At 40.6% G+C, this 22,448-nt stretch overlaps 1 protein-coding gene across 9 annotated transcripts in view; it reads right to left on the reverse strand.

Annotated features, from left to right (window-relative positions):
* Positions 1 to 22,448, reverse strand: part of SNCAIP (synuclein alpha interacting protein) — a 141,326-nt gene that overhangs the window by 63,792 nt on the left and 55,086 nt on the right. For all 9 annotated transcript variants that reach the window (XR_011505888.1, XR_011505887.1, XM_014859571.3 and 6 more), the window contains exon 2: positions 9,661 to 9,763. Coding sequence is in view for 7 of the 9 variants with exons in the window: in XM_014859571.3 (XP_014715057.2) it covers positions 9,661 to 9,717 (57 nt within the window). In the remaining 2 variants the exon portion in view is untranslated. The remainder of the gene's footprint in view (positions 1 to 9,660; positions 9,764 to 22,448) is intronic.

Below are 22,448 nucleotides of genomic sequence, written 5' to 3' on the forward strand. Positions count from 1 at the left end.
GCCTTAGCACGTCACATGAAACCCTCCATGAGCTCTGACTCATCTCTTACCACTGTCCACTTCTCTTTGCTTGTGGTAATACCAAATTTCTTGTGGATCCCCTATCTACTGTTTTACCTGTCTATACCATCTATCTGGAATGCCATTCCACTCATTTCACTAGGAGACTGCTTTTTAATTCTTCAAGCTTTGCCTGGTTATCACTTCTACAATATCTTCTCTGACTCTCCCAGATGGAAGTAATGCCAGCTTTCAAAGTGTCCTCTCCTGACCAGGGGTCTCAATAACATCTAGGAACTTATTAGGAATTCACATTCTTGGGCCCCGTCCCAGAAACTCTGAGGGCATGGCCCAGCAATCTGTTTTTACAAATGATCCAGGTAACTCTGATGTATAATGAAGTTCAAGAAACGCTGTTCTATACTATTACCTTATCCTAGGCATATGTCCATTACAGAATCCATCACACGACATTTTACCTGTATGTTTATGTAATGGCTTTCTCTGCTTCCTGACGATGTAGACAATATTTTACCTACCAAAGATACTAGGTACCTATTGACCTGAATAAAATGAATTCCCCTTTGGAGTCCATGATTTGAGTGGCAATAATAATAGGAATAATGATAGTAGTTAATATTTATATAGCACTAATCTTCTTAGAAAAACCCATAATTACAACTCTAGCAATGTAAGTGGTATGTTTAAAAGAAAAAACACTTCTAATATATTAAATGAGTGCTGGTTGATGCCTTAGCCTTTTGTATAAAGAACAATGGATATGCAGCCAGAAGATCTGGATTCAAGACCCAGTTCTGACATTTACTAACTCTGCAGATCTGGAAAAATAAATCATTTCATATCTCTAGGGCTCAGTTTTCTTATCTATAAGACAGATAATTGTATGAGATAATGTAAGTGAAGTCAATTTGTAAGCTGTAAAATGGTGTTAAATGTTTTTGTCTGTTCTAACTGACCTGTTTTCCATGTGTGTACCACAGCCTTCCCTCCTCATCTTCATTCCTCTCATGATTTTAAGCTCAGTAGATCAAGATGTGAGAATCAACACGGCAGGAAGAGGGGGGCTGAGCTGGGACTAGAAAGTAAAGGAAGGATAGTTCGGCCAGTCTCAGCACGTTACTTGGCTTCTCTTTGGTCTTTCCTTATCCAAGAAAGCCCAAGGCCAAGGGCTGACACTGCAACTTAGCTTTGCAAACTACACAGAGTTGATATGACGCAAGACAATCCTACACATCCCAGCCTACGCCAGTCGATTTTGTCACTCTGCCATGCAAAATAGTTTGAACATGCATCAGATTCATAATAACAGTGTGTGATTTCTACATTGGGCTATGGGGATCCCTGACTACCCTAGATATTTTCAGGACTGAAAAGCTTTGGCCCCTACTCCTGGCAGCTAGGGCCAGTTGGGTGAACAAGCAGACATTACTCAAATGGTAATGAGCCACAGAAAATGGAAGAACTAAAATCCCACCTTTTCAAGCTAGAGACTTTTAAACAACTAAGATCCCATTAAGTTTCCAAAAGAAACAATTAAATCAGTCATCCAAACAACTATCCTGAAATTCATGATTTCTCACACAGCTTTCCAATATTCAAGCAGGCATCTCAACAGACACAGAATAAAACGACAATAAAGTGTGCATGCAAAGCTGGTAGTGAAAGCAAAAACACACAGCTGAAGTGAGACTTTCAGAAACATAGTATTTTTCTAAAATTTTGACCTCCCCTCCAAGGGCCTGCTCTTCAGTTCAGGAAGGGGTGTCCTGACTTCCCGCCCTCCATAACAAATCATGCTTCTCTGCCCCTTCCCTGAGGATGTGGTATTAACAATCCACCCCTTCAGTGCTAGCCCTCTGCTTGTACGCAGGCCCTTCTCTCCCATCTCCTCCGGACTCATCTCTGCCATCATCCTCTCTTTTCTCCTTCTCTTCAGCCACTCTCTCAACATCGGCTCTCTCCCCTGATCCCATGAAAATAAATAGGCATTCCACCACCTCCAGACAGGCTGCTTCCCCAGCTGACCAGGGCCTTTCCTGCTCTTGTGTTCACAGCCCTCTTTTTGAAAGCATTGTCTTGGTTCTTGTCTCTACTTCCTCACCTCTACATTTACGCCTCCAGTCACCATAACATGGCTTCCGTCTCATCACCCCACAGGCACTGCTTCAATTATGGCCACCAATGAGTCTTATCCGGAAATTCAGTGGGCACTTTTCAACTCTTCTTTTTACCATTATTTCCCCACTACGACTTAGTTCCCACTATCGACTACTTCCTTCTTTAAATTCTTTAAATTCCTTCCCACTTTTTAGCTCCCTCAGTATTCCTCCTATATCTCTAAAAACTTCTTTCTAGTCTGTTTTGTAGAAACCTCTTTTTCTCCTACCATGTGGGACATACTTCTGCACAGTTCCTTCCTTGGAACATCCTTCTCTTTCTGTATTCCATATTTCACAGGCCATCATACTGACTCCCACAGTTTCAACCACCACTTCTACAAAGTACAGATACTGGTGATCTATGTTTTCATATATCCATCCCAGTCTGCTTTAAATACATTTTTTCTACCTTTTAGGCTCCATTGAAGGAAATTATTATAAATAATCCTATTTTCAATGCATTTGATTTTTGCTCTTGTTCCTTGTTTTTAATCTTATCAAGAGGATTTTTTTCGAGGGCAGCCCTGTGGCCGAGTGGTTAAGTTCGTGCGCTCTGCTTTGGCGGCCCAGGGTTTCGCCGGCTCCGATCCTCTGCACGGACATGGCACCGCTCATCAGGCCACGCTGAAGTGGCGTCCCGCACAGCACAACCAGAGGCACTCACAACTAGAATATACAACTATGTACTGGGGGGATTTGGGCAAAACAAAACAGAAAAAAGAAAAAGAAAAGATTGGCAACAGTTGTTAGCTCAGGTGCCAATTTTTAAAAAAGGTTTTAAAAAATTAATAATAATCAAATTCTTTTATCCTAAAACATTGCTTGTGGTTGGTATTTGGGAAAACTATAACTCTTTGACCATTTCAAGAGTATATACCAGGAACTACTCTATTGTTATGCTAATATGTGCGTTTAGACAAATGACAAAGGTCCACACTGGTAAAGGTGGTGAGAGCACAGTACTGAATGATCTCCCTCTACTGTGAGAAGTCGTCATGGATGAGAAGAGACCTGCATGAACTGGAACTACCAGAGGTGACCAAGGGGCCCAGGGCAAGTCCTTTTCAATACAGTGGTTACGTACGTACATGGATTCTACAGCCAGACTGCCCATGCTATATCCTGACTTCACTATTTTCCAGCTAATTAATCTTAGTTACTTAACCTCTGCATGTCAGTTTCTTCATCTGTAAAACAGGCTAATGATAGTACCTACATCAGAGTGTGCCTGTGAAGATTATAAGCTAATAATGTAAAACGTGGAGAATAGTGACTGACCCATAGTAACTGTTCAACAAATGCTATTATTATTTATATTGAAAAGTATAAAAAATGAATAAGAATGAAGGCAAAGTAATTGCAACTATTGAGGCAAAAATTACAAATTACAAAAGAATTACAAAAGAAATTTATCTTGCAGTAGGTCAGATGTCCAGCCGTAAATCTGGTTCAACCTCAAGGATGGTCTAGTTTTAGTTGTTAGCCAATAATTAATTGCCACCAAAATATAAAGACTATCAAGATTGGAGTTCGATATTGTAATTAAATGTGACCTACCATGAAGTTAACTTGACATTTCATAATACGCTCGGTTGTTATTACAATGTACCGTAAACTCTGTGAGAGGGCAGACCATGTCTGTGTCATCTACCCCAAGCCTAGAACCATTCCTGTAAATGTTTAATAGATGCTTTTTGAGTAGACTTGCATAAAATCTAGTTATGCACAAAAGGTAAACAGTTTGTGTAAATAACCTGCATGGTCAGTCTAATAACTGCTATGACTATCAGGCAAGATAAGAAGTTTTAGAGCTATCTGCAGAGTAAGGGAACAACAAATAAAAAAATCTGCCAGTTGCTCTCTCTTCTTGGAAATCACTCTATCCATAAGCTTGCTCTCCACCGACTCAGGAGGAGGTGCCCGGTCCAAGGTTTGAAGTCTGACCTGGGTTCTAGTCTGGGTTCTAACACTAGTTATGGAACATGAACATATAATTTAGCTTGCCTGGATTAGATTATTCCTAATTCCTTTCTGGGAAGGTGTTAAGAAAACAAGATAACACATGTAACAAATGACATTAGAACAAGGTGTGAGATCTTTGATAACGGGAGGCTGGAGAAGGGGAGGAATGAGAGGTAATTTAGATTGAATACAGGACACTGCAGAAAGAACATCTGAACACTGATGGAACTAGATCATACAGAGAAGCACTAAGAAAAGTTTTAATCTAGATAAGAGCAAAGCAACGACTAGGAAGGGCAGGGCTGATAGATAGGCATGGCGAAGAAGGCACTGAGGCAGCCAGAGTCCAGGTGAAAGTCTTGGTCACCTTCTAGGAAGCGCAGAAGAAAGTACACTAGGATCTTACAGGCTCTCTGTACCCTGAAGATCTTTCTACCCTTTTTCACATCTAAGATCAGGGCAAAGGCTGTATTCTTTACCGGCCCAACTCTGCCTGATAAATTCTACATACTCTTTCTCAAGGTCTCCCACTGCTGTGAAATAGCTCTTTGTTGCTATGTAACAAAATCTGGGAAGTGTCAGGGGATTGCGTAGAGTAAAAGGTGCTGCACACAAACATAGAGGGGCAGGTATTACAGTGCTACTGATGCCTGATGTGTAGGACGGAAAATGTGAAAGTCATTGAAAGTGAGGTTTGGTTGCCATAACATTCATTTTCTACCAGACAGTGGTCCAAGCACCTTAGGAAAATGAATCCACATAGTTCTGTGCTATCACTCTAGGTTGCAAGGGTTTGGCTCAAAGGGGATAGTAAAGTGGAAGGATACATTTATCTTGAGCTCATTTGATTTGCATGAAAATATGTTATGCAATTACCAACTTTCATCAAAGTTGCAGTCACAGTAATACAGAAAGGCAACAAAATTCATGTGCAGAGGAATATTTTCCTGACTTCTATGTGTGTATGTGCACGTATGCTTGTGTATGTATATATTTACATGTATCTGTACATATGTACATGTAAATATGTGTATATACATATAAATATGTGGGTATGTGTTTATATACATATACGTATATAAAATTTCATATTTTCTCCAATAGCTAGAGATGATTATTATCATTTTACAGATGGGAAAGTTGAGGTACAGTAAAATTAAGAGACTTGCTTAAGTTTTCTTTAGTTTCTTTTCTTTTCTTTATTTATAATATATGCCAACTTCGTTACTTCCAAAAAGCTACTTGCAATGGCTTCAGTGCCATCTGGGGATAGTGATGGATGAGATGACTGGTCCAAAGATTCTTCCACTCAACCAAGTGGCTCAGAAGGAGAAGAGTAATGTGGTCAAAGAGTTCTTTATTTAAATACTGACCCTGCCACTTAACTATCTGTAACCTTGTGAAAGTCATATGACCTCTCTAAGCCTCAATTTTTTCATCTGCCAAACAGGGGATTAAAAGAAGGTCTGCTTTGCAGAGCTGATGTGAGGCTTAAATAAGATAATTGACCTGAAAAGTTCAGCGTGGTGCATGGCACAGCCACCATTTGATGGCGATGAGTGAGTCTTCAACAGATCCTTGGCTCGGCCTCTGCTTTATTCAGGCCCGTGTTCAATACTATTTTTGAGAATAGCAAATTGACCTCTCTTAATAAAAGAAACATCATGGCTACTAAAACTCCATGGTAAGAGTATACCAGAGCATTTTTCTTTTTTAAGATAGAGGGATCTGGCTTCCATAGGAATAAAGAGAGAAATCTGTAAGCCCATTTGCAGTGACAGAAGAGCCCCACTTTGAACCTTTGTGTTTATGTGTGTCGTCATCTCTCCCTCTCAGATCTGCAGTTACTGCACAACGCTCTGCCCTTTTAGATGGCAGGGTTACAAGAATGTATAGTTTAAACTCTGCATTTTGCAAAGGATGAGCATTATTTTTGAGTCTGGGAAACTTCAAAATCATCTTATTGCCTTCTGTGTTTTATCTCATTAGGTGAAGGCAAAAAAGTTCTAGTTGTTTTTTTGTACTCATAGACAGCTTGTGTTTTAATTAAAACAAGAACCAGGCTCATGACCAGAGGGAAAAATCATGAAACACAAAGCCTAGAGTACATAATCAGGCTATGGCTAGAGAGTAAGAAGAGCAATTTTAAACTCGAGTATCTTTCAGTAAACATCTTTTTCAAATGTACTGTGCATTTTCCTCCCCCTTCCTGCCACTTAACCAGGAAAGAGGCTTAAGAGCTGTCAGAGGTGGAGGTCTACAAAACCCTAAAAGTAAAGGCATGTTTATGGGAGACTACACTTCTCTTTATGCCAGCGAATTAGCAAGTTGAGTACATCTTCATTTTTCAATGTTAGCATCTGAATAGTCTCCATTTAGCTCTTAAAGCAGTTGTAACGTTTATTGCTCCTAGTTTACCTAAATAAACTGAGAATAACCATTTCAAAATTTAAGAGGTTATCTCCACTGCTTTCCTCATGAAATCATTATATAAGAACAACACTATTCTGACACATTGAAGGTATTAAACCTGGATCAGATGGAACTATTATAAAATAATTTGCCATGTTGAGGCCAGCCTGGTGGTGTTCCAGTTAAGTTCACTGGCTCCGCTTCGGCAGGCCGGGGTTGGCTAGCTCAGATCCTGGGCACGGACCTAGCACTGCTTATCAAGCCATGCTGTGGCATGCATCCCACATATAAAGTAGAGGAAAATGGGCACGGATGTTAATTCAGGGCTAATCTTCCTCAAAAAAAAAAAAAAAAAACTACCATGTTACAGTGGTTGCCTGCCAAAGTAGAGCTTCTTTGTTTCATGTGGATTAAAATAAACCAGGAATTTTAGGTTCTTTAGAAACATCCTTGGTCTCTACCCATTAGAAGCCAGTAGCACCTCCCCAGTTATGAAGATCCAAAGTGTCCCCATATATTGCCAAATGTTCCCCCAGGGAGTGGGTAAAATTGACCCTGATGAGGACCACTGCAATAGACTATTCATCTCGGAGAGGCAGTCAAGCATTGTGGCTAAAAGTAGATGTTACAGAGACAGAGTGCTCCTCACTAGCTGGGTGACCCCGGACAAGTTATACAACCCCTCCACGCTTCAGTTTCCTCATCTGTAAAATGAAGAAAATCATAAGCACCTTCTTCATAGGATTGTTGTGAGGATCAAACAAGACAGTGCCTATTGCACAGTAAGTGCTCAATAAACGATAGCTGTTACTATTGTTTCAACAATTCTATGCAATTTCACTTTTTTCCTTCTGATTTAAGTTTAAATGCAGGTTAAAGATCCAAATAAGAGGAACATATTTGAAAGGGCGAAAGGTTTGAGTGCAGTTACACAATTACAGATGGATGTCTTTATTTATGTTTCAGAGTGGTCAAGTTATAGAAGCTCAACTATTGCACAATCCTGTATCCCAATTTGCTAAACAGCCTCAGTTATTGCTTAACATATTTTATTATCTTTCAAGTAGAGATTCCTAATTCATCAAAATTATGGGCTGCTGCCAGATGATTCTTCTGTAAATACAACTGCTCTATTGTATTTTTTTTAAAAAGTCTTGACACGATGCCTGGTCTTTTCCCTTGAGTTCTTTCTTCACCATTGGTCATATAAATATTATTCTAGCATTCATTGAAATAATAACAAAAGCTACCATTTTTAAGAACAACTTACTGTGTGCCAAGCTAAGTGCTTCACATGTATTATTATTTCACTCAATCCTCAAAACAACCTTACAAGTTAGGTGGGTGCGTCAGAGAGGAGAAGTTAACACGCTCCGGCCAGCAATGTCAGAACAAGGCAGGAGCCCAGACTGGTGCCTTTAAAGTCTATGCTCTTAAAATGTAACTTCATTATCAAAGCTCAGAGAGCTACCCAGAACTCCCACTCATGACACACGTTTCCCTTTCTAAACACCTTCCGCCCTGCCCACTCCTTTCACGTTATCACTATTTTCCTTGCTCTTCTCCACTCAGCACAAAATACCTTGAGGGAAGTGGTTAAAAAAGAACCATGCTCTGAACACTTTTCAGTCAAGCTCAGTGATTTAAAAAGAGATGAGAGTGACAGACAGACAGACAGGTATCGTGAGAAAGAAGAACTCACTTCACATTGGTCTTGAGGATGAATAAAAACTGTCTGGAAGCTGAAAGAGGGAATGGCTGAATTCACGTTTCCATGCTACAGAGACTCACCCAAGCTTGTATAAAATAGGCAATTTGTCAATTCGTTCCAGTAACCCAATTCTTGTGCACAATATGCAAATTTTACCCCAAAGTAAGGAGTCAAGTAGAGGAATAACACTGATGCCAGAGGCATGTTAAAATAAGCTTTTCTTTTTGAGATACTTTCCAGTGATGACCCAAAGCTCCAGGTCTTGAGGGATCGATGAAAAGCAAGGTCGGAAATTGTGACCTTGGAGGTCTTGGGAAGAAAAGTTACAGCAGCCTTCTCACCACGTCCTCTGAGAGTTAGTCCGATTTGGTTGGGATGTGAGAGGCCAACATGTTTGCTGGTTGGCCTCTGTGGCAGAACTGAGCGTGTGGCCCAGGAAAAGTCACATGTAGCTCTAAGCAAGGTGCATGTAGACAACCCATTCAGAGCAGCTGTGAGTTAACCTGGAGGCTGCAGGAAGTTTGTGGGTGTTGTGGGAACTAAGAAGCTTACCGGCCCACAGCATTAAGCAAGGCCTCACAGGTCAGCTGGTCCAGTCCTTATCAATGCATGACTCTTCCTCAATATTCCCAGAAAATGTCCAACCTGTGTTTTGATAACTACAGTGACTGGAAGGATTCCTCTTATTGTTCATCAGCTAATAACTTGGGCCATCCTTCAGTCTGTATCCCCGTGAACTCTAAAGAATGCTGGCTGTAGCAGAGCCATTGATATAAAGAGAATTAACATTCATAGGGTTAATTATGTCATAAGTAACTCTATGAAACTGTCTACACTTTCACTTTACACAGGCACTTCATAAATGTACTCAATGAACCTTTTGTTTTTTGGTGAGGAAGACTGTCCCTGAGCTAACATCTGTTGCTGATCTTCCTCTTTTTGCTTGAGGAAGACTGTCCTTCAGCTAACATCTGTGCCAATCTTCCCTCCATTTTGTCTGTGAGATGCTGCCAAACACCAGCTTGACGAGTGGTGCATAGGTCTGTGCCCGGGATCTGAACTGGTGAACCCTGGGCCACCAAAGCAGAGTGCATGAACTTAACCACTACGCCATGGGGTGGGTCCCTCAATGAATCGTTTTGACAACAATGAAAGATTAGGAATGGGAGGCTCAGTGACATTATATGCCTTTCTCATCCAAGCTGACACACAATTAAGTGGGATTCACTTCTCAGTCCAGGAGGCCCCAAAACCACACTTTGTTTGCCACACAGGATTTCTGCTGTCAATTTCTAAATCCAGTCGGAAGAGTTTAGGATATATAGACTATAAGAGGTAGCCATGTAGGTGAAGGCAGAACCTCCTGATGCACTGCTTGCAAGTAGCAATACTTACAGATATGTCATCACTGAAGTCAATTTCATCCAAATCAAGGTATTCAGGGGCTTCCATTATTCTTCTTTGCACATTTTGAGTAAGGCTAAATACTTATAAAGTCCTGAACAAGACAGAAGCAAAAAAGAAAGGCAAAAAGGTTAGCTGTTTTATAACCAAAAATCATATCTATACTTAAACAAACAAAAAGAGAAGGATACTTGAGTGCTAGTGTTGCCTTTGAGCACATTTCCTCTCTTTGAATGTCCCCAACCTGGCTTTGCAGAAGTGCTAAGCAGAGATCCTCCAGGATCCCCAGTATGGCTCCCCAGCGAGCACCCATGGTCCTTTGCTTCACTTCTTTATGCCTGCTTATCTTTGCTGGAACAACAGCTCTTCCCCGGTGATCAATATTAGGATTGACCCAACCCATCCCTAGCACTTACCACACCCTGGGTTAAAGTAGGGGCTTCAGGGATGGGGATTAAGCCTCAAAATATTAGGAAAACCATATTCAAATGTTTACTGTGAGCACACCCTTGGATGCTGTGCATGGAGCAATGAATAATCTCCACAGTAATAACACAAGTACAAGACAGACACCAACTAAGCAACAGTAATTGATATTACAGAACTTGTAGCACAACCTCTAGTTCACCCCTCAAAAAAAAAAGGATCTAAGTACAGATTTAAACCACAGAGTTATTGCATTGCCCCTGCTTCTAACAGCTTTGCCCGACTGAGTCCGAGTGACCTGATGCAGGCGCCAGAATGTCCTCAGTCAGCACTTGCCTTGGGGCTGCCTGCGGCAATTCTTTAAATCTGTCAAGGAAGATACATCACCTCCCAGTTCATTTTCCCATCACTTATCATCATCACCATTGGTGTTGGCGGTGGCACCTACAGATGTCAAGAACAGAAATATAGATCTCGTGGCAGCGCCTCGGTGTGTAGTTATCTTCCACAGAGCCAACTCACAGACATCAAATAAGATTCCATTTCCCGTAACTTGTCTTCCCTATTATAAAAACTGATGTACTCAGACTTGACTATCTGAAATAATTCAGTTTTTCCTCTTTCAGTTCTCTAATCAAGGGGCACCTTGCTGAAGAATGAGGAATACATTATTGGAAAGTGAAAATAAATCTAGGCTGATGAAAATGGGCTTATCAACAAAAGAACAAGAATATAAAAACACCTATTTTTTAAAAGGAAACTCTTATTCTGAAGGCACTGTTTTCTTATTTTGAGATTTTTTTAAGCTACACAAATAGCGTAATTATAATAAAGGAGGAGAAAATCTCTTGCCATCCCATATCTCAAACCCATCACTTGATTTAACTTCCAGTGTTTCCTCTCTTTCCCTTCCCACACACTTATACCATTTTTACATATTTTTAATTATAGTAGATGCAGAATTTGAGTCAAGAGAGGATTAGGATATTACTACCATGTTCAAATGAGATTATCCATTTTGAATAAATGTTAAAAGCTCTTTTGAAATCACAGAAAAGTTTAAAATGAAAAAATTTATATTTGTAAAATACATACATTATATATAAATATATAGAAAGCCAGAAATTTTATTATCTATAGAAATCTAAAAATAGATTCTTAAGCAAATTGCTTGGTACAAAAATATATCACTTTTCCTCTAATCCTCACAAAGCTTTCAGAGAAAAACACACACTCATACTTGCAAATTACTCAAAATAACTTTCTCGCCCATTCTGGTGGATTCTGAGACAATCCAGACTCTTTGGACTCCAGCTTGTCAACTAACTAGACTTGCTTCCAATCCAATTTCTTTTCACTAAATCTGTACTCCATGATTAATTGTTGATTTACAGACAATTCCCATGGCTTTAGTGAACACAAAGATGAGGCTGGGTGTCAGGATGGGGTACAGACAAACACAATATCACCAGAAACACGGAAACACTTGGAGGACTTGGAGGATAGTGGTGAGATTCTTTATTCTATAGGACAGAACACAAGAGTTACAACAGTTCCAGCCCATTACAAGAAGACCTGGGCGGCTGCTCATATTTATGTCAGTGGGTTAAGTGGTCCAGCCTCAGACTAAGGGGGTCCAAGGCATCCAAGACTCTCCTTTACTCCTAATGGGCCACCACACACAGCCATCTCTTTTAGGATGCTGTATTCTATCTATGACCCAATTTCTTCTGTCTGGTTTCAGTGCTTTACTCCTTCAAGGTGCCACTTTAAAACTATTACATCCTCATTTATAATGTGCAGAAATTGCTGTGGTTCACCATTCCTGGCCACCTTCCCAACACTGCTTCTTTTTAGTCGAGGGTGAGTCCACAGTTGTCCCAGTGGTGACTGCATTGCCTCCTCCTCCATCATCTGCCTTCCACTGAGCACCTGGCACCCTCGGGCACTCCTTTCTGAGGAACGAGGGATGCAGTGGGAAGGGGTGAGCCAGGTTAGAGCAGCTGTTGCAAGTAATCCAGCATGATGAGGAAACTGCCCTGGGCTGTGGACGCTTTTCTCATCCTGCTCTTATGGTACCACCCCACCCCCGACACCAGCCCACAATGGAAACCAGTGAGCCCCCTTTTCTGCCCAGGGACACACGGGCTCTGAGGGAATGCACAGCTACGGAGGGCACTCACTGGAGGCTCCTGAGCCAAAGCTGGCCCACAGATGTGATGTGTTTTGGCCCTAGCAGTGTTTAAAAAAAAAAATCAAGTCAGTTGCCAACTTGTAGACCTTGGGTGATTTCACATAAAATTCTGGATTTCTGGCTTCACTTTAAAAATATCTGAAGTTCTGGCAGCACAAGTCTGCAATCCCCATGACAACAATTGGCTAGAACTGAGCTGCAGCTGCCCCTACCTGTCTAGGAGGCAGGCGCTCCCCAGTTCACCAGCTCCCTCGGGATCTGCTCTTGGCACTGACAGCCCTGCCTGGCCTTGGGGGCATTTCAGCGTTGACCCCTCAAAGGAATTCAGTATTAAACAATAAGTACCCCCCCTCCCTTTTTAATTGGTGCCTCCTGCCAAATGATGTTTACTTCATTTGTATTCTAAGATTGAATCTGTATCCTAAGATTGTTTTAAATTCTCATATCTCAACAGCAACAAAATAAAATTTCTCACGAATAAACTACCAGCATGTTACAATTTGCGCTTTTACAGAGCCTCCATTTTCTCTCTTATTACTAGAAAAAGAAAACCTTCACAGACAGAATAAAATGTTACGATGAGGTGAGGATTATGTTTCCTTCACTTTAGAACTGAGGGAGGGAAGGGTTCTTGCCCTGACGGTGATTGGCCTTGTGGATTTACATTATGCCACTTCACCATTGTGACTAGAGGGGAAGGGCGAAGCTGCGCCAAGTCCAAGCCCAGAAAAAGACCGAAGCCATCCTCCATTTGGCCAGACCAGCAGCTTGGATGCAAGAGGACCAACCCTACTCAGGGCCAACAAGAGTGGGTTTACGCCTTAGTGAAAAACATTTCTCAGCCTCCCCAGAAAGGGCAGTCCAGCTTAAAATCTTTTACATGAGAACTTTATTGCTATGCATCATACTTGGCCTTGGGCCCCTCTGATATCTCAGGACCCAGTTATTTATAAATTTGCACTGCATTCCCACCCCATCAGCCCAGACCCTACAAGCTGCAGTCACTTGTCCCAGGTCCTCTGAGGTCCTGAGGGCTTTCTCTGAGGAAGGGTCTGCCTTCTTCCCCCAACAAGCCTCTTACAAAGTCTGTCTACCTTAGGTACTGTTGACTGATTGAAATCATTTCTTTTCAAACTCAATTGAGCTTTCAATTTCTTTTCACTGCCATTGGCAATTTTTAACTTGTTATTCATTTAGGCAGGTATGTTGTGTGTATAATTTTTTTTAAGAGGGGGAGAGATGAAGATGGAGATTGGGCAGAGGTAGGAGAGTAGAGAAAGGTACGGGAGACATTTCCAATGGTTTAGCTCTACCAATTCGGGTAGGAAAATTTATAGGGAGGGAAAAAAGAAAAATATTAGAACATGGGAACACCAGGCTAGGTGGCTGGGACCTGCATGCTGTGCAGAAGCTATTGGTGACAAATTGCCCCGTTTCTTTTGATGCACCCAGGGCACCAGGAGAAACTTTACCCAAACTCCAAATTGATGCCTGGTTAGAGGAGATGAAGAACAAAATAATGAGTATCAACTATACACTATGTCTGTAGGACTTTTCCTACCCTCACAGAGTTCTGACAAACTGCCAAGAACAGAAGTCCCTCCAGTGCCTATTAAAGTGTGTGGGAGGGGCTCCTGGCCCTAAAGGGTCTATCAACACTACGTCACCTTCTCATGAATGACCTCAGTGATGGCCCAATTGCTTCCTTCAAGGGAAGATTCAATTTGGAAAGAGCTCAAAGTAACTAAGACTCCAACTGGATAATAAAAAGTAGGCAAGCAATTTAGGAATAATCTCCCCCCTTCAGTACTATGATTTTCAGGTGCTATTTTTAATTTTTTTGTGTGTGATTTGAAAACTGACTCTGAAAATAATTCCAAATGAAAACTTCCAAAAATCTGTTGGGTAATGGCAGCATCACTGGAAAAAGCTTGGAGTGGCCAAGAAAATTTCTTTGAGAAACTACACTCACTTAATGTACACATTCTGGTGTGCTTGGCTCATAAAAGGCTTACTGATTTGCGACTATAGTCACATATCACATAAACTGCTCTACTGAAATTCTTCTTAAAATGAATTGCCTCACTCCATTTTATAAGGAGTCAGCATGGACTCATTCTGAAGGCTCATGTTACACAGATTTCTCCTTTTCTGCCAAAGTCACTATTGCTACATTTACCAGTATACTATGAGGCCTGGTAATTAAAAGTAAGTTGGGCTTGTCAAAATAAATGAGCAGAGTACATTCAGTGATGAGGTAACCTCAATCGATTTGCATTACAGCTTCTTTCTTTACTCTTTAATTCACCAATACTTGGGAAAACACAGCAGCTCCCTATACCCACCGACCCACCCACACACACAGAGCCACATTTGTGTTGGGATAAGTCTCAGCTTGAAAGCCTGCATATAGATACTGAACTTACTTTCTTTAAAATGACAAGAGCCAAAAAAGAAAAATCACAAACTAAGTACTAGAAGGCGTGGGTGGAAAAAAGTGGAATATATGAAATGTTGTCCCCAGTTGGCTCAGTAGCTTGGCTGGCGAGGAAGCAACTCATTCCAAATGTTGGATTCAGTTTCTTTCACTCTTTGATTCAGCAGTGGCCAGAAGCATGGCAGTCGCAAAATGCCTACTCTTAAAGCAGAAAAATGATAGAGGCAAGAAATTTCTACTGGAAAGAGGCAACTGAAGGAGAGCCAAGAAGTACACATGAGGAGAAAGGGGGAAAGCAGAGCTCTGTAGATTTCACCCACTTCTTCATTTATGGAATATTCCTGTGTGTACAGGCTGGATAAGACCTATACCACTCTCCACATCTGTACGGGCATGCAGTACAAGGAGAGACAGGCAAGAAAACAAGCCATTACAATATAATGTGGTCATTGCCAAGACAAATGAATACCTAGGAGCCTGGGACACCTAACCTAGACCTTGGAGATAAGGGAAATGTGCCCGATACAGTGAAGTCTAAGCTGAAAGCTGGAGGACGAGGGTATGAATGGGGAGGAAGTTGCAGAGGCAGGAGCAAGGGTTCCAGGTAGTGCTTATACCACAGGCAAAGGCCTAGAGGTGAGAATTCTGAAGGAGAATTTCCATAAAGATGGATAATACTGATTCAGCACCTACTGCTGTTTTTACTTTAGGAAAGGGGTCTTGAAGGGGGAGGTCCAGGGTAGGGTGATATGCAGGGGTGATCAGGGAAGTATTTCCAAAGCCAGAGTGTAAACAGAGCACATCTTCTTGGAATATCAAATTTCCTGGCATGTTTGTAGAAATACAAGTGAACATTTGCTATCCAACAGGAGACTTCAATGTAATAGACTGAGTCCGCTCCAGCTGCTGGGGAAGGGGTGTGGCATTTGAACACCCACGGAAACACTTGTGAAGCAAAATTTTGTACCAGGATCTAGGTCCGGGTGCTTTTACATATACTCTCTCATCTTTCTTTCACAAAGACCCTGGGAGACAAATATCTTTATAATCTCCTTTATGGGGATAAGGAAACCAAGCTCAGAGAGGTTCTGTAATTGCCTCACAGACACACAGACAAGACTTCTGATGTTAAGTTTGCTTTTCTTCCTTATTTCAGCTTGCCGAAACTGTACTGATGAAGTAACACTTCACCTGTATCAAATGTTTCATTTTTTCAAATCTTCTTCAATTTGTTTTACCTGACTTTAATTATTACAACTACATGAGGGAGGCAGAGGGTGTGTGTGGTGATTCACAATCATACCCTCCTTATTTTACAGATGGTAAAGCTTGGGCAGGTTTTGGGCAAGGTTATGTACTACTAAGTCAGGGCAAAGCCAGCTCAGACAAACCGCTGCCCAATAACAAGTCCACAACTCTTCTGATTAGCCCCCTGGATTTCTGGGAAACATGAGCATGTCTTCAAAGCAGAATTCCATAGACCTCCTCAGCCCTGAATTGTATTGCTTTAGGTGTTCACGAACTGTAACTCCAGAGGAATTGCTCATTCTTCTTTTCAGCAGAGTCTAAATAGAAATGGCAGGCATGATCATCATCATTAAATAAAAGTGTATAGACCTCTGTGTACCTAACATACCTTACCCACAGATATCCCTGAACTCGTCTATAAAACATTCCATTCCATAGCCAATTGGTTTAATACTTCATCTTCAAAGAAAATTTGATTATGACCATCTTCCCTTAGGTCTTATTAAAAAGGCAAGTAAGACAGCACTGGACTAGAAAACCTCATTCTAGAGATCACGATTGCTCTGACAAGTCCACATAAAGGTTGGTCTCTCTGTAGTTTTGAGCCCTAGCTCATAGTTTAAACTGCATGCAAATGATTTGGGAGTCATTTCATTATCTCTAAAATCTAAATACTGAGAATGAACTAACTTATGCTAGAACTTTAGAGTTTGAAAAGACCTTAGTTTTTAAGGCTAGAGATAGAGGTACTTTTAAATTCATATTTGTGTGTGATTTACAGTGAGTTTAACATTTAAAATTCTTTTTGGAAGGAGGAGAGAAAGAATCCATGCTCACAGCAGCTGCACAAGAGAAGATAAAAGAACGTACAATAGAAAAAAATATAAACACATTTGTAAACACAAGAAAGAATATATTGTGTTCAGTTCTGGATGCCACTTCTTAAGAAGGCCACAGGTAAACTGCAATGTACCAAGACAGAGTAAGGAAGTCAAGACAGCCAGTGGTTGGAAGACTCTGTCTCATGTGGCACAGCTAAGGAAATATCTAACTTGGAGAAGAGAAAAGCACTCTTCCCTTTCTTTAAGAATCTAAAGAGCCATCAGGTAAAAAGAGGATCTGACTTCAAGGTAGCTCTTAGAGGAAGTTTCAGCGATGCTAGTCTCAGCAAAGACCTGGTAATAATGACGTTTGGAATGGGCTTAAATGGAACGGGCCGCTTAAGAGATCACAACCACCCCAGCAAGAAATTGTTCATATAGTGGTTTGGAGGGATCCTCTAAGGAAGAAAGATGAGAATCCTGCATTTGGAAGGAGGAAAAGATGAACTTTTAATGCAAAGATTCTGTGTGGTCTGAGATGGCAGTGGGAACACCCCTGAAACCAAACCAGGACCTGAGGACAATCCTGACCAACTCTGACCTCTCTCCAGGGTGCTACCATGACAATCTCTGTTGAACTTCCCTTATCCTACTTCATCTGCCATCCTGACCCTACCAGGAATGTGAATTAAATATGGAGCCTCCAGGAGAGGAAAAGGGAGAGGGAGCAAGAGAGTTAAAGTGAAAATAATTTATAAAACAGAACTGGAATGTTGTTCATTCAGTGAGAATATGATTTACTCTCTGTTGTAGATAAAAACTTATCAGTTCCACAAGGACAAAACTATGACCTAATGAGGTCCAAACAAAAAGAAAATATCTGGGAAGAAAAAGGAAATATTTCTAGCACTGGGAAGTTGAGCCTGGGCTTAAGCCAATCATGTCTTGCACTGGCTTCTGGAAAGGAACTATGGAATAATTTGGGAACTGGATCCCTTATTCAGTTATGTACAGGAAACTATCCAAATCCAAGTTCCAAATTTTCGGCACACCTGAAGTGGTCATGCTTTACTCTTGATTCTGAAAAGATTGCTTGATTTCTACAGTGGATTTGTTTGGCAATTATCATTGAGAATGTATGGAACACAGATGACAACCCTGATTTTCATTTTAGAGAGAAGTAGACATAATAGCAATATGCATGGGGAGCATTAAAGAGTACATCAGGAGTCAGTTATCTTGGCTTCATTCTCATATCTCTCATCGTTTGTGAGGATTAAACTTCCGAGCAACCCTAGGCCAGAGATTCTCAAAGTCCAGTGTGGATGAGAATCACCAGAAGAGATATTAAAACAGACTGCTGGGTCCAACCTCGAGAGTTTCTGATTCAATAGGTCTGAGAATTTACATTTCTAACAAGTTCCCAGGCGGTGCTGATTCTGCTGGTCCCAGAACCACATTTGAGAACTACTACCTAAGATCAATGGCTTGTCCCAGCCCTGGCTACATCTGCACTTAATTAAAAGATAGCGACCTTTTTTCCACATCCCCATCTCCCCAGATGTTAACTTCATTATACAGGATCCATGCCTAGTGCCCTTCTGATTAAACTGCCTCAGTGGACTGGACTAAGTATTTCCCATGAAGACCACCCAGAAACCTCAGAAGGTCTTAAGTATGTGTGTGTGTGTTTTAATTCCTAGTGCGATACAAGGGACAGACGTTTGCTTACAAAACCCTACAAAATTTGGGCCTTGGCTACTTTAAAATTTCCTTTCTCCATAGCACTTCATGGCAACAAAGATGTTCTAAGTTTCTCCTGTTAACGAGATGCAGGTTTATAATTTTTGATGCAGGGTTTTTAGAGCAAGAATCTCAATTTAGGGATATCCATTTACTAGAACTACAGTATAATAAATCCCAGGCCTACTTATAAAGAAGGAAAATGAAAAATGCAAGAATCTAATAAGAATTAGTTTAAAATTCAATGCTTATACAACATGTATACATCATATGGTATTTAAAATAATTACTCATTGAATCTGAAGCAGTCCAAATGGCTACAACGACTAACCACTTAAAATAAAAAGCTGGCCATATATTTTTAATTAAATTATAATGTGCCTATTTTTATTGAATCCAAATCCAGAAATGAGATTATTATGAGGATTTTATCAGTTCTTCCAATTCTAAATGTATCAAGTTAACAATCAAAAGAAGAAATAAATCCTCTATAAAATAAAAGTCCCTTTTTTCTGAAGAAGATATGATATATCTTTGATATATGGGAGACTGAGCAAGCATAGTGGACTAAACATCTATAGTAACCCAATGTTGCACATCTCTACATACACACAGAGTATGACTTAGCAAGTACTAATTCTTTGATCCAATGCTTTTATCTGGCCCTAATTTACTGAAGACACTTAGTGGAAGGAAAATGAACAAGATCTGCTTTCAGCTTAGATGAGGTACTATTAATAAACTGCAAAAATTGAACATTGCATCCTTAACTAATACACTTCCTATAAGTGTCAAGGCATTTCAAGAAAAGCATGAGATGAAAACACAAGATTACTGTTAAGTACCTTTAGGGATTTAGCTGGGAAGTACTATCCTCAGTTTCAACAATTTGCTGTTTCTTAACACAATATCTTGCACAGAGTAAATACTTAATATATTGTCTGTTGAGTTCATTTCCAGATTATAATCATTGTTAAGTCACTCTAGAATTTCTACATTAAAAATCTTGGTATTTTGCTAAATGACAAATGTTGTGATGACTATTTTTCTTCAACTTATAATAACTTAGTGTTCATATATCTTCTTCTTGCACAGTTTCCCTCAGAAGTCTATTTTTGGGGAGGAGTCAGTCTTCTAGCCCCCCTTTCAGACACTGTCTGTTGATGAGGGTTACAGCAATTTTAGCCGTACCTTCCAATGAGGGGGCCTACTTCTCAATGATTAAAACTGAGTTCTTCGCCATTAAGCATATGGAGAAAGAAAAACATCTGCAGTCTGGAGTGTGGGTTTTTCCTCCTTGGCACCACAGAAGGACACCAACTTCATTTTGTAATTCACCAACATAAGCAGGAAAGGACTGAGAGCAGAGAAGCCTGAGGAGAGAGCTGTGAGAACAGCTGGAAAAAAGACACACGCTGCCAAGTTTTTCAAGAAATAGACTAAGATAAAGTGAGAAATCCAAAGTGGAGTGATCAGCCACATTAATAAAATACTAAACTTGGCCCCTCTAAGGATTTCAATTTCTAAATCATCATCATCTCCAACCCAGATGTCGCCATATGTCATCTTCTTTCTTTCTGAAAGGAGAAAAGACATCCAGAAACAGACGAAGACTAAGATGGCTAAAGGAAGACTATCAATCAAAACTAAAAATATTTTCCCATAGTAAAACTCTACCTGTTTGTTTCCAAAGTCAATTAGGCAATCCATATAAATCCTGCTGGAAGACAAGGCATCTGTATCATTTCCTGCATTCAGGTATTCTGATTTTCTAGTGTAAAGTAAAACTGGGATGTACACTGCCACACCAGCCACCCAAAGCGCAGAAACCACCTTCAACGAATGCTGCTGTTGGTCCAGGTTTGGAGCCTCACTCAAGGGGTGGACAATTTGGTACAGTTTCCGGTGGTAGAACAACGCAAAATGTAACATGAACCAGATGGCCAGTGAAGTCGTCAGGGCTGCCGTGAAGTGCAGAACTTTGCAGCCAGCTGAATCCAATACGAAACCAGAAGAATAAACAATTTTCATGACATTCACCACCAAGTTTTTAATGAGGTGGACAAATATAAGACTGAAAATTAGAAGAAAGGATGTCTGTAAACACCGAGAGATACATTTCCTTGTAGAATAAAATAAACACATGTTTCCAACAAAGCTCACAAGGATCAGAATGGTGCAAATGATGATGTCAAGCATGTCTGCAGATGGCTTCATGGTAAATGGCAAATCGGTTACTTCAAATGTCGTCTTCTCTTCAGTTTAAGTCATTAGGCATTTGGAAAACTTTTAAGAGGTATTTAGTGAGAAGACTTGGGTTTTTTTAATCCACTATGTTGACAAAATCGTCAACTGGTGCCACCCTAACAGTTCAAAGATGGTCTGTAACAGAATTCTGCTTGCTCCAGTGATGAGCTGCTGAAAACAGAACAGCTTCCCAAGAGGGCTCTGTTTTCTCACCTCCAGGGACTTAACTATAATGAGAAAACTCCAGGTATCATCACTTAATTAAAAGTTCTCAGAAATGTATTTATAGCACTGTAATGCAATTTCCTAGATACAGAGTGATACAGCTTTCAACAACCATGAAGGAGAGAACAAGGTAAATTTGTGACAGCAAAGGAAAGGTGGCCAGAGGTTGAAATTACCCTCTCGCCTCATGGAAAAAAATTAAAGATGCAGAGCTGTCTGAATAACAATGAAGATTTCCAAATAAAATGACAAATTAAGAATGATAATAACACGATAGAGATTTATGAAGTTCAGTCGTTTTCCAGCTTCTCTACAACTTTTTGCAAAGCAGAAATACTAATACTGTTCTGATGATCTCATGGGCTTGTTGGCAATATAAAAGAGACGATAATACCTGTGAAGTCAGTAAGGAAGGAGATACAAAGGGAGGGAAGGGAGGGAGGGAGCGGGGTGGGGAGACACTTTTATAAACACAAGCATTATGTCCAGGACCAAATCTCTAATATAATTGGGATGTGATTAGGGAGAATTTCCTCCTAGAGCACAAGAGGCTAGGAAAAGACTTCTGTCCTGAGTAGAGAGTACAGAGCAAAGGCAGAAAAATGGCACTGAAATACATTGCTTAAGTAATCTGGCATTAACTCACTTTCTGGACGAATTCTGTTGGCCAAGTATATCATAATGATCCATTCTAGGGACAAACTACTTTCCCTCTACTGTATTTGCTCATAAACTTTGCTGTCAATCATCCTATCCTATACTGTCAAAACATATGCTTCGGCCCAACCCAGTGGTGTCCTGGAGCCAGCTTGCACTGACTTGAACAATTGTGAACATCTCTTCCCAACTCTGTGTTCAGTGACTTCATGTTGGGAGCTTGAAACTGGGTGCGCTGGGAGTATTTACACCATAGGAATTAACAAATGCTACAAATCAGGCCTTTTGGCAGTACGGGGAAGAGCTGTTTTACTAGGACAACATTGGCCTGACCAAAAAATACAGATTAGAGTGATAAGAAATTAGCTAATATTTTTTCTACATAAGGATAAGATCAGGATTTGGTACCCACAACCCCTTCGGGAAAGGCACGTGTCAGAGGTCTATGGCAGTGTTAACAGGTAGGAAAGCTGAGCCCCATCATTCCACTGGGGGGAGGCAGAGCTTGGGGGGCTGACACTTACTGTTAAACTCTTTATACCTAATTGGCTACTAAGATGGGTAGCCAACTCAGAGTCCCCACGCCATAGTTTTCTTCCCTAAGAAATTTCCATTACCTCAGTGTCAACTGCAGTCAGTCAAATAGGCACCCCTGAGTTTCTAATGATGATAATAATCTAAAAGTGATAATAGCAATAGTAATAACAGAATAATAATGCTCATATTGGCTACCACTTAACACCAATTTGAGCCAGACACTGTGTTAGTATTTTGCTTCATA

Source organism: Equus asinus, chromosome 9, assembly GCF_041296235.1.
Source record: "Equus asinus isolate D_3611 breed Donkey chromosome 9, EquAss-T2T_v2, whole genome shotgun sequence".
Lineage (NCBI taxonomy): Eukaryota > Metazoa > Chordata > Mammalia > Perissodactyla > Equidae > Equus > Equus asinus.